A 13,095-nucleotide genomic window follows, 5' to 3' on the forward strand; every position below is an offset into this window, starting at 1 on the left:
TGATCCAACGGGCTAAGCACCTACTACGTGTTAAGGTTACGCAAGTGATTGCCATACAATTCGAGAAGTACTCTAATCGATATACGCTACAATGTGCCGCAGGAATTCAGAATGAGGGGAGGACTCATTCTCTCTGAGGGACTTGGTGGGGGACACAGCGAGGGGAGAAGAGAGGTGAAGCCTTCACACGGGAGATGACATCTGAGCTGAGTCTGGAATGATTAGGAGTCTGCCAGTCAAGGAAAGAGAAGGAAACCTCCAAATTGTCTTTGGCTCCTTCATCTCCCCACGCTCAGACATTAAGTCCTACATAGATTTTATATCCAAAGTATGTCTCACATTTGTCTCCTCTTATTCCTTCTGCCACTGTCCTAGTCGCACGGGCCCACTTGGGCCATTGCAAGAGCTCCGTAACTGGTCATTCTGCCTCTTATCTTTCCCATCCCCAGTTGGCTCTCCATGTGGCTGCTGGAGTCAGCTCCCAAGCCACAAATCTGAAGGCAGCACTCCTCTTCTCAAAACCCTTAGTGGTTTCCACCACTGGTAGGACAGTCTTAACCTCTTAGGGTGACACCCAAGGCCCCTCACAAGCTGGTCTTACTTTCTCTTTCCCGTCTCCCCTCTGGCCATTCGATTCCTCCAATCCGCCACAGTAGATTATCTGTCTCACTCAAGATGGCATTCTACTCTTTCAGATACCCTGTCTGTGTCCTATGCCCACCTTATTCCCCCTCCCTAGAATGCCACAATCCTTTCTCCCGCCTGACCGGTTCAGCCTGGCCTCATCCAGGAATCAAACAGGGTCCAGCTTGGTGGGCCTTTCCGGCCCCTTGTCTATCATAGGTCATGTCTGGCATTTACATGTTGTGGAATCAGGAAATGGAGCAAGCATTCCCCACTAGCCACCACTGTGTGCACCCAGGCTATCTGACTGGGCACCTGAATCAGTTCATGGTTGCCATGCCAGTTCTCTGTGGATACTGCAGCCTGCTTTGAAATCCCAACCCGGTTGTTGGGGGGCCTTGACTATTCGAGGGAGCCATTCCCCTCATCCAGGAGCTGCCTCGTCTCCTTGCCCCCAGCTCCCAGTATCTCTGCACACAGATGCCTCCTAAAAGACCACAAATGTCCCTAAAAGCACCAGTACCAGGAGAAAGAGTGCGTAAGAAGCTCCTGTTACTCGGCCTTTTCTGCCCCCAGATCAGATCCCTTGAATATGCAACATCTCGTGGACCTTGGTGTTTGGGCTGCTGTCCACTCCCTGGGGGAGCTGACCCTGTTATCGGACCACGAGCCCCAGCCTAGCTGAACCAGCCTCACTCCTTTCTGACTCACTGCAAGTTCTAGCATGCCCTCGGGCTGTGGTCTCTGTGCTTCTGCTAGTATCTGACCTTACTTTGCAGTTTCTAACCAGCTTTTGAACACATCTGATTGGATTCTCACAAAAGTTCTGGGAAAGGAGAGGTAGAGAGGGCGTTATGCTCCGTATATTGCAGACGAAGAAACTGAGACTCAGGGTAGGTATCATGTGTCCCGGGGGACAGAGCTCATAAATGGCAACCCCGGTCTCCGTATTGCAAAGCTTTCCTCGCTGCCACCACCACTGCGGTCACTCCGTAGTTGGACTGTGTGGCAGGTGCTACGCCCACTCGCCTCCCATTTCTCCCCTACATACACTCTTGTGACAAGCCTCAGATCAAAAAATCAGTCCTGGGTTAGCCCTCCCTGCAACACTGTGTACTCCAGCTCCCCTCAGGGTCCTTTGGCCTGCTCCCATCTGGTTCACAGGACGCAAGGGTCAGTGTCGTCCCTTTGGCTGTATAGCCGGCTCGTGGCTTATTGTCCCACCACTGCCCCCTGGGGAGGAAAGCCTTGATCTGGAGTTGGAGCCTCTTTCCAAGGGAGATTCTCGTGGTAGAACCGTTTGGAGAGAAACTCGGTATCTGGGGCAATGATGGATTTCGCAGTTCTCCACGTGGGGAGGGCAGGAGGTTCTTGTGTGGAACCGGGAGGACATTTTTAAAGAGAAAATCTTTTTCTTGATAGCCTTCTGGACAGAGAAGAGATGCTCTGTGTTCCTTGTGCTCTGTTGGTGGTGGTGGTGGGGAGGATTTTGATAAGAAAAGGGATCTCTCCTATCGTGGGAGACCTGGGGGTGGGGACCTCTCTTCTCCCAGTATATGGTGTCGCTTTCTAAAGAGAAAGGACTTTTTTTTTTTTTTTTTTTTTCAGAAAAGTAATCTCTCTCCTTTAGGAAAGGGGGAAGCTGTCAATCAGGGATTGCCGAGGGTGGGGGAAAGCCTTGCTATCTCCTTTCTTTTCTAAAGGAGAAACCTCCTCGAATGAAGAAACCGTCCCTGCTTTCTGTCTGAAGGGGAAAGACTGTTTCTAGAGGAGAACAATTCTGATTAGAGAAAATGCCTGATTTGCTCTTCTTTTCTGATGCATTTGTCACACAGAGTCACCGGACTCTGACAGGGAGTGGGAAATCATTTTTTTCTGTTAAGAGGTAGGGGAGGGGCGCCTGGGTGGCTCAGTCATTAAGCTTCTGCCTTCGGCTCAGGTCATGATTCCAGGGTCCTGGGATCGAGCCCTGCATCGGGCTCCCTGCTCAGCGGGAAGCCTGCTTCTCCCTCTCCTGTTCCCCCTGCTTGTGTTCCCTCTCTTGCTGTGTCTCTCTCTGTCAAATAAATAAAATCTTTAAAAAATATATTAAAGAGGTAGGGGAACTGAGGTGAGAAACTTGCGAGGGCTTGGCGGGGGGGCTTTCACTCCGAAGGCTCCCTGGTGAGGGCAGCAACTCTGAGTTGGGGAAACCCCTGTGAGTCTGGGAAAGCCTCTTAGGAATCCCAGAAATGCAGAGTGCTAAAGGGAGCTCAGCCATGTGCTAGGCCCGCCTTTGTTTGCTCACAGGGAAACTGAGGCTTGGGGAAGGGAATGTCTTACTCCTAAGGGACAGAACAAGGACTTGAACCCAGCTTGGTCAAATCCCAGGTTGGGGCTTTTCCCATCACATCTGCCAGACGGCGGGGAGGCTACCTGGTGCTTCGGAGTAAGGAGATGGGGTGAGGAGACACACCCCCCCCCCCCCGCCCCAGCCCCGGCTATGAAAGTTCTGACCTGTGTTTGGAGACATCTCTGGGATGGGAAGCATTGATTCCTGAGGGAAGGCAACTGGGGACGAGGGTCGAATTAGGGACTATGTCCAATCCAGGTAGAGGGGTCAGAGTCCAGCAGGTGGCTTGCGGGGGCATCAGTTTGTAGTGAGGTTCGAAGGAGGAAGGGGGCTATTTCTCCCAGGAGCTTGGAGGAGGGGCCCTCGCCCAGGACCCCTGTGCTACCCTCTCCGACTTGCGAAATCTTTCTATCATTTCCTGTCTCTCCAGATGGAGTTGTCATTGTAATGTTTTTCAAATCAGAGGAAGGGGCCCAAGGAAACTTCTTGAGGTAATGTAAATGTTTTATAATATATTGCGGCCGTGTTTACGAAACTGCACGCAATCACGAGAACTCCATAAACTATACTTAGAATGGATGAAAAAAAATAAAAGGAGAGGAAGGGGGTCAGGGCATCTGATCCCCATAAAGCTGTGATTAAAACATTGTTAAGGCCCCCCCAACCAAAAGCCAAAAGGCAAAACTAAACCAACACCGCCCCCCCAAAAAGAAAAAAAAATGAGGCAAGGATGGCTCAGGGTCTCACTATTTCTGTTGCCCATTGCTTTCTAGATCAACAAAAAACCAAGGCCAGCTCATTCAGGGGGAGGTCAGAGGTTGCAGGAGAAAGAACTTGACAAACACACAAGCCACCTCCTCGTTTACTGCAAAATCCTGTGTAATGTGTAACATTGCAGGCACAGAGAGGCCTTGGGAATGAGGCAAAGATGGCACTGACCCACCCCCACTCCAGCTTATCCGCCTGCCCCTCCCCCCCCAATTCCTCCCCCCCGGGACGTGTCCCTCCTTTTCCTTGTGGCCCGCAAAGCGCTGTCCCTCCTTTTCTTGCCTTGCCTACCCTCCCTTTTTCCCCCCACGTGTCCACAGCACCCTCCTTCCGTTCCACTTGCCCATGTCCCTCCCCACTGACATGACTCCAGATAGGGTCTGTGCCAACACGGGGTTAAGATTAGTTTCATAATTCGAGATGCTGTCAGAGCATCCTATCTCTTGTCCCCAGTGGCCCCAGGGAGAGGGAAGGGGAAAGGGGGTACAGACAAGAAGAGCTGCCCGCACGCCCCCCCCACAACCTTGAGCACTGGTGTGGGTGACCTCCGGCTCCCCACCCCCTTCGGGCCCCTCAGACAGAAGGCCCTGCGAGGGAGGGAAACCAGGGAGGGAAGGGAGATTCTGATGGAGCAGTCCCTAGCAGACAGAGGCCTGCACCCGGGCAAGGGAGAAGGAGGGGCAAGCTCCTGGGCAGGGTGGTGGGGGGTCCGGGTGTGTGTGTGTGTGTGTGTGTGTGTGTGTGTGTGTGTGTGTGTGTGTGGCAGGATGGGAGGTTGCCTGGTGTGTGGCATCAGCAGGCCGAGCAGCGGTCGCTCTTCTCAGCCAGCCCTGCCCCAGTGCCGGGGCTGCGGCGCAGTATGTCTTTCAGGGAGCCGTCCTGCTCGCTCAGCAGCTTGTTGATCTCATTCTGCTTGTATTCAGGTGAGAGGCGGTGGCCGAAGCCCGAGCCCTTGCGGGAGGGCGGATTGGAGCGGCGCTGGGCTCGGCGGGCACAGGCCCGGATGATGAGGTACACCACCTCGGCCACGTTGAGGATGATGCAGATGCCAGAGGCGGCCAGCATGAAGACCGTGAAGACGGTTTTCTCGGTGGGGCGGGACACGAAGCAGTCCACCGTGTTGGGGCAGGGGTAGGCCTCACACTTGACGAGCCGCACCATGGCATAGCCGGGGTAGAGCAGATAAAAGACGTACATGAAGGCAGCCTCGAACAGCAGCCGGAAGACCACGCTGATGACATAGGTCCACCACAGTGTCCCTGAGATGTGGACCTTGTGCCTCTTCACCTCCTCCAGGTGCAGGGGGTCCGCGTGACCCTCGAGGCGCAACATCTTCTTTTCTATGTGCTGCTGGTGAGCCACGTGCATGGCCACGAGGAGAGCCGGGGTGGACACCAAGATGAGCTGCAGAGACCACAGGCGCACGTGGGAAATGGGGAAGAAGTGGTCGTAGCAGACGCTGTTGCAGCCAGGCTGAAGGGTGTTGCAGATGAAGGAAGACTTCTCGTCACCCCACACGCTCTCCGCGGCCACCACCAGCACCATGATCCTGAAGATGAAGATGACCGAGAGCCATACGCGACCAATGGCCGTGGAATGCCGGTTCACGCCACTGAGCAAGGTGTACAAACCTGTCCAGTTCATCCTGCCTCATTCACACCTGCAAAACACGAGCCACAAAGCAGGCTGGCAGAAAGCTGGACACCGTAACACGGCCTGACACACCCCCCCCACCCCCGTCACCCCTTCCGAGAGCCAGTGACAGGAAGGGAAGAAGGATGGTCATCGCTTTCCTCATCACCCCATGTCCCTTGCCAGCCTCTCTTCCTCCTCTTCCTCCTCACTTGACTTGACCTCCCTGAGCCCTATCTCCCTTCGCTTTTGTCCAACGGTCTTTCCTCTCCAGAGCCCCTTTCTTTAGCAGGCCCATTTTGTTCTGCTATCAGCCATCATCTTTAACTCCCCATCCCCCAGCTCCTTAGCTCTGGACCTGGGGCGAGCCCAACAAAGCCCATTACCTTGGGGAGCGCCTATCCCTGAGGCCACCCAGACAGGTCCCCTATGGTCTCATGTCTGTGCAGGGGGAGTGGTCCCTGGGTCCGCGCCTGCGTTCCAATTCATCGCCGCCCGGTGCTGGGGAGTCATATGCTGCTTTATACCCAGTGTCTGCACAATGGGACCTTTGTGGGGCTCTGAACAACGCCCTTTAGAATTCAGATCAAACGCCCTGACTTCCGCCCACCCTACACACAGAGCACTTGTGTCCCAGCGCCGGACACCCAGCCTGCACCCACCTGTTCTGTGCCCGCCCGGTCCATCGCCGCACCCGCCCCACAGCCCCACCAGAAGAATGGCCATGGCGGGGGGTGGGGGGAAATGGGACAAAGACAGGTGCATGTAAAAGGGGACCCGAGGGGACCAGGAGGCTCCGGGCAGAGGCTGTCGCCCGTGACTCTCCTAGAAACTTAGGGTCAGCAGGATTTTTCCTAGGTTGAGAGCCCCTGCACGATACGTACATACGTACGGGTGAGCTCGCTCGTACGTCCCATTAGCTTTTTCCCCACACATTCTTTCTTCGGACCCACTCAGCAGGCCTCCAAGGACTTTATCCCAGTCTGTCCAGATGAGGAGGCCGCAGCTCAGATAAGTCAAGCAACTTACTCAAGGTCACACAGCTAAGAAGTGTTACGGTAGGATGAAACGCACAAGCATCTGAGGCCGAGGCTTAGGCTCTTTCCCCGGTAGGCCCTTCGTGCTTTTCGCAGCGAGTGTCGGCAAAAGCAAAAGCCAGCCATTAAGAACGACAACAAAAGCAAGGGCTAATGCACCCCAGGAGAGCACGAGGAACATGGCAGCTGCAGACCCCTGAGTACTTTCCAACTCTGGTGTCACGGAGCAAACCCTGACCACCCCTCCTTGAGCTTCAGGTGACAGGTGGGCATGCGGTGAGTGCAAACCAGAGTGAGAAGGCAAAAGTTAACAAGCAAACAGAAGGCTGGAAGATGGCACAGGGAAGAGTCATACGCCTTTGGGTTTGAATCCGGGTTCTTCGCCTAACACGACCGCGGGCTAGCTCCTGACCTCCTCTGAGCCTGCTCGCTCATCTATCAGTGGGTTGTTAATACCCAGGGTTACTGTGAGCTTCAGTGAAGCCACCTGCAAAGAGGTCTTGGCCCGGCTCCACTTTCATAGCTGGTGATCAAGGGAGGTAAGCACCTTATCGGGAAGAGAAAACATGTTGCTTCAGGGGACTGGGTGGTCTGCCAAACCCAATGTCCCTCTTTTCGCTGCCCAATGCTGCCGTTGACATATAGTGTCTGTGCAGAGATAGAACAGGCTGTTTCATCCTGCCCCCGACATCAAATGGACATTGTGACCTCCTGGGTTCCCGAGCCTGCCAGTGGCTCTAGGGTAGAAACTCCCCTCTGCGCTTTGCGCAGGGGAAGAAGGCCGCCCCCCCCACCTCCCATCACTTCTGCCAGTAAGTTGAAAGTAGATCATGCTGGAAGCAGGGACCTGGGTGTGAGGAGAGCACACAGGCCTGGACCCGTGGGGAATGTAGGGCATTTCCTGCCCCCCATGCAGGGGCAGTGGTGGTGGCAGAAGCCCTGAATCGAGGTCGGGGTGCTCTTCTCTCTTGTAGGGGGAGGGGAAGATATTAGCCATGGAAAAGCTGGGGAATGGGATGAAAAACCCCAGGGGACAAAGGGATGGTCCACGGGACACAGAGTACTTCTCTGAATAAGGTTTTCTTTTTTTCATTTAACGTAAAAAAAAAAAAAAAAAGGCCCTAGGGAGTTCATGCTGGGGCCTAAACCAGCATGGGGAAGCAGGAGCATAGGTGCCCTTTCTCCTCAGCCCCGGGTTCTGAAGGCAGGGCTGCCGCAGGAGGCCCGATGGTTACACCGTAAAGAAATGCCTCATCTGGTGACACACGTTAGATTCACAAACAGGTGGTCAAGGAACATTATTAAGAGTAACCATTTACTGAGCACCTGTGAGGCCAGGCTTTGTATGTGCACGACCTCATGTAAACCTCAGAACAGCCCCATGAGGTAGGTGCTGCTTTTCATCCTCATGGCACACAAGAGGAAACTGAGGTAACACAAGGTGAAGGGACTTGTCCAAGGGTCACATGGGTCAGTGCAGTTAGTGTGTGATGGAAGTGGGATTGGAGTCGGGCCAAGCTGACTCCGGAGCCCATACTTTTGCCCAGAAGCTCTACCACCTTGGCTAGAATTATAATTTTTCTTTCTATGAGTGTTTTATTTATTTATTTATTTATTTATTTATTTATTTATTTATTTATTTATTGAGAGAGAGAGCGAGCGAGTGTGTGGGTCAGCAGGTGGGGAGAGGGGTAGACAGAGGGAGAGGGAGAGAGAGAGAATGTCAAGCACTTTCCACCCCCAGCACAGAGCCCAAGGCGGGGCTCGACTGAGCCACCCAGGTGCCTGTCTGTGAGTGTTTTTAGAAATAAGGAGATTCAGGGGCGCCTGGGTGGCTCAGTCGGTGAAGCGTCTGACTCTTGGTTTCGGCTCAGGTCATGATCTCAGGGTCCTGGGATCGAGCCCCGCATCGGGCTCCCTGCTCAGCGGGGAGGCTGCTTTTCCCTCTCCCTCTGCCACTCCCCCTGCTTGTGCTCTCTATCAAATAAATAAATAAAATCTTAAAAAAAAATAGGAACAAGGGGATTCAAAACTGGTCTGGCTTGTATTCTTCTCTAACCCCTTCTCCCATTTCCTACGGACTGGTAACTCTCCCTCTCCTTCCTTCCCAGGGCTTTCCGCTGCCTTCTGATCTGCTCTGATTTCCCCTGCTTTACCTTTCTCGGGCTGCTTCCTCAAACTCCAAAGCACACTTCAGCTGTTCTCTGTGCTCCTCACGGGTGCTCCTCAGTCAGCCTGGCCACTCCTGAATTTCTAGGCTCTTGCAGCTCTTCACCTCTCATTTTGCACCCTCTGGGACTTAGCCAGTAAAAGTTCCCTTTGGGGCCCCTAAGCACCCTCGTGTGGGCACTGGGATCTCGAATTTTGCTCTCCCCTTTAGATGGAGAGCTTATCCCTATGTCAACATCAGTACCTCAAGGGTTTCATTCTAAAAACATCCAGGGGAGGGACCTGATTTTGAAATCTAAACCGTTTTTGTGACTTTGGGTTAAAGTCCAAGTATTGATATGCTCTGTGTTGCTCCAGACCTGTTTCTGCTCTCGGGTTTAATTAGACAAGACTCCCCTGGCTCTGTCAGGCCCTGGCCCTGTCCTTAGATTCCGATTTGCCCAGACACCCAAGCACAGTTCAAGATTAGGAGGTCGCACTTAGTCCATGTAACAGTCCTGTAATATTATCCCCATTTTTCAGACAAGGAAGTTGAGGCTCAGAGAGGTTAAATAACTTGCCTCAATGGCAACTCTGCAAAATGGTAGAGTCAAGTTTCCCATTATTTTTCTTCTCACCTCAAAGCCTTTGTACCTCGTGCCGCCTTGTACATTGTCTTTTGCTCTGCATTCTCACCGAGATCTGGCCTCTCTTACTCTGTATTCTCACCGAGACCTGGCCCACAACTCAAAACTTTGACTCCTTCCCATGTGTGCTCGCGTGCGTGGGTACGTGCAAACACACACACACACGCAGATGTGCGCACATACCCGTTCATCAGGTCTCTCTCTCTGTTCCCACCTCTTCCCCGTCCCTCCTTCCAACTACAGGAAATCCTGGTGTTTTTTTGGTTCGGGAAGAGGGCCCTGGCTGGACAGGATGAGGTTCTGTTCAGCCTCTGACTCCACAGTTCCTCCCCCCACTTCACAAGCAGTCTCTGGCCAGGAAAGGACAAGGGGCTTTCTTTGGGATTTCTCCTGGAATTTCAGCCTGCCTTCGTCAGTTTGGCATGGCCAAGGCCAAACTTCTCTAGCCCTCTCCCTCTGCCCCCTGCTTCTCTTCCCTGCCTCTGTCCCGGGGCCCCAGGACACCTCAGGCACTTTGCTCGTCTCCTCTTGGCCCTGCCATATATACTGTGGCCAGCCTGGGGTCAGGGTCACTCTAGCTCATTCCAGATCTCTCCTTCCCTCACTCGGTCATGGTCTTTTCGTAGGAACTGTTAATGTCCGCTCCCTTACTCACTCTGTGGACTACACCCTCTTACTCCTCCGCCAACTATCTGACTTCCTGTTGCTCTTTCCTTGGGCTTATTATAACATAACAGCCACCATTTATGGAATGCCTATGGTGTTCCAGGAGCTGGATGTTCATTAACTCCCATCCTCACAACAAGCCTGTGAGCTGTGGCTTATTGTCTCCAATTCACAGATGGGGCCATGGAGGCTCAAAGAAACTGAGGAACTTACCACACAGCTGGTCGGCAAGTGCTAGAGCTTAACTTAGGACTCTTGTTGACCCTTCGCCAAAGTGTGGGTCCCTTGCCCATTGCTCTGCTGCATCCTCATCTGCAAGTCTTTCCATTCGAAACCCTCTTGTCTAGAGCCTCCTCTCCCCACCTCGTTTTCTAAGTCCGTGCACTCAGCCGTGCCATCCCCAACAGCTGGAACAACTTCCAAACAGCTGGGGGGCCACCCCTCCTTTAAATCTCCAGATCATCAGTTACTGGCCAGCTCAGCTTGAGTCTGCCTCCCTCCCTCAAGAAAACAGAAAGCCACGCTCCCAAATCCCAGCCCTGTTGGCTGTCCCTCTGCACCTGCTGAGTGCCCTGTGTTCATCCGTCTGCAACCCCAGGTTGGTTGCATGCCTGCTTTACCTTCTAATCAAGGAAGGAGCACAGCACCTGGCAGTGCCCAACGGTCCCACCAAACCCTCACCCTCTTAGGCAGGAAACGTCTTAAAGAGAAGAACTTGGCCACCCTGGGCCTGGAGGGGGTGGGGGTGAGGGCTCAAATCTTCCTGAGAATTCAGCCCTGTGAGGATGAAGAGAATCCATGGCTGGGGGGAGAAAAGGGGGGGGGCGGAGAGGAGAAGCCACTCGGAGCCCAGAAAGAGGGTAAGAGTTGAAGCCTCCAGAGAGAGGCTAAGCAAGCCTGGCACCTGGCAGGAGGGGCCTCATTCTACCCAGAGGGAAGCACAGAAGGGACCTAAGTGGCTTAATGCTGAGGCCAGGAGAAGGCAAAGCCCAGGCCTCTCCCCAGCCCCCATTTCTGCCCCCCACCCCGTGCCACACCAGCTCCCCCTCCCCAGCCCCCCTCCCCCAGTCCCCAGCTTCCTCACCTGGCGGCTGCTGCCCTTTCCCAGGGAATGTCTGCAGGCGTGTCTGTGCCAGGCCACTAGGTACTGTCAGCCCAGTCCAGGGGAGGGACAAAGAGCCCAGGGCCAGAGCCAGATATGGCCCACAGCCCAAGAGGAACCAGACAAACATTAACCAGCCCTGCCTCCTCCCACACACAATCATTAAGTAAGTTTGATCCCCTGAGCTCCCAATGGGTTTGGTGAGAGATCACATAGCCTGGAGTTGCTGCCCCGTCCCAGATGGAGAGGGGCATCACTGTCACCCATGTGCCCATGTTTAGCCTGGACCTGGGTTTGTTAACAGCCCTCAGGCCTCCCCCATCCCCTGGCCATCGGTAGATCCAGTGTGTGGCCCTAGTTGCAGAGAGGGCTCCTGCCCTGGGGGCCATCCCTCCCATCCCTCCCATCCCTTCCAGGTCCGAGCCTCTAAAACGATAGGACTATGGGGAGAAAAAAAAAGACAAGGGCAGTGCCTACTGGCACCTTGACATCAAGGCGAGGGGGATGGGAGTGCTTCCCCCAGATGGCAGGACCACGATGCTCTGTGGCCTATGCTTAGTGTCTGCGTCCCGAGTGGCTGGGGACTGACCAACGCATTTCCAATCCCATGCCAGAACCCATTGCCTTCTACCCTCCAGGCCAAGGCAGTTGAACCGCAAAGCATATGATGTGCAGCAACAGATCTTAGCAATCATTAAGGTAAACAGCAGAGAGTCAACCATTAACTGAGGGGTCAGTCCAGTTTGAAGGAGGGTTTACCTGAAGACCCTGCTAATTCTGCGGCCTGAGTGGCTGTGAAGAAATAAGTGAAGTCAGCAGAACCCGGTCCCCTGGCTTCTGCCCTTCACAGGAGCCCGAGCTCACTGCCGGAAAGAGTGCCAGAGCCTCGGCTTCCCTTGGCCAGCCCCGGGTACACGGATACATTGGCCAGTAAGTCTCACTGGACACCTACTGGGCACCCAGGCCGAGACAGGTAAGGAAGGAGTAGGTGGCAAAAGAGAGGAAAGCTTCCCAGCTGTTTTTAAGGAAGGTATCAACTTCCTGAGGACACAAGACCAAGACTCAAGAAGTCACCGTGAAAACTCTCTGGGTACGTTCGGTTATGTGGTTCTTGACGTTCACTGCTGAGGAGGTTTGAGGAGGGGGATGAGGAGCGTCAACTGACGTCATCAGGGGAAGGCTTTCTAGAGGAGGTGAAGCTTGAGTGGAGCGAGAAAGGACGGGTGGGAGTTTGAAAGGGGAAGGGCAGGACCAGCATTGCAGGGAGGAGGAAGAGTGTGAGTAAAGTCACAGCGGTAGGAATAGGCAGGGTGTGGCTGGGGACAGAGAGGAGGCAGGGCAGTGGTGGGTGGCCCTGGAAGATGCCATCAGTCAGCTGAGGGGATCGGAGTAGGAAGGGCAGTTAAAGCCAGGTAGGGAATTCCTTTAAGGAGCGTCTGGTAAACTTGCTATAAGGCAAAACTGAGCTCGACACCTTGGGGGGGTGAGGCTGGCTGCCATCCACCTGCACCTGGCGATTCCTGCTGCGTATACAGTGGTGCCGAGTGGATAAAGTGTAGGGCTTCCTTTGCAAGTATTACTTTGTTTGATCCTCAAAGTAACCCTGTGCGCTAGGCATTGTTAATATTCCCACGTGCCAGGGAACTGAGGCACACAGATGTTAGGTGACATAACTAACTGTCATCCAGCTAGCAACAAGGCTGGATTTGAAGCCAGGCAGTCTGGCTCCGGAACGTGGTCGGTTAACCACTACATCGCAGCTCGAGGAGTTCTACGGGTCCCACTGCGAATCAGAGTAAGGACTGGTTCCTGATTCTAGAAGGTTCTCAGCCAGCAGGAGAGAGGGGTACCTACAACAATGGAGTGTGTTCTGAAGGCCATATGCAGATATGAGGTGCCAGAAGGCGTTCTGAGGTAGGACAAGAGGGTACGTTTAGTGGAAGAGGCAGAGTTGAACTTGGGTCATGAAGGAGATGGAGAGTCCAAGCATTCCTGCTGACAGCAAGCAGTGAGATGTGTTTAGGGAATGGTGGGCAGACCTGTTTGACCAGAAGAGAGAGCTCCTTTAGCAGAACTCCTTGGAAGGGAAACCGTGGGTCAATATCAGTGTGTACTCACTGTTCCTTGGAGTTCTGGCAG

General features: G+C 53.9%; 1 protein-coding gene across 1 annotated transcript; it reads right to left on the minus strand.

Annotated features, from left to right (window-relative positions):
* Positions 1-4,516: 4,516 nt before the first annotated feature.
* Positions 4,517-5,368, minus strand: GJB1 (gap junction protein beta 1). Its single transcript, XM_028092120.2, has one exon. The coding sequence runs from the start codon at positions 5,366-5,368 to the stop codon at positions 4,517-4,519; it is 852 nt and encodes a 283-aa protein (XP_027947921.1).
* Positions 5,369-13,095: the final 7,727 nt, after the last annotated feature.

This window comes from Eumetopias jubatus, unplaced genomic scaffold, assembly GCF_037043125.1.
Source record: "Eumetopias jubatus isolate StellerSeaLion01/CBP00866 unplaced genomic scaffold, mEumJub1_p1.0 scaffold_11, whole genome shotgun sequence".
Classification (NCBI taxonomy): Eukaryota; Metazoa; Chordata; class Mammalia; order Carnivora; family Otariidae; genus Eumetopias; species Eumetopias jubatus.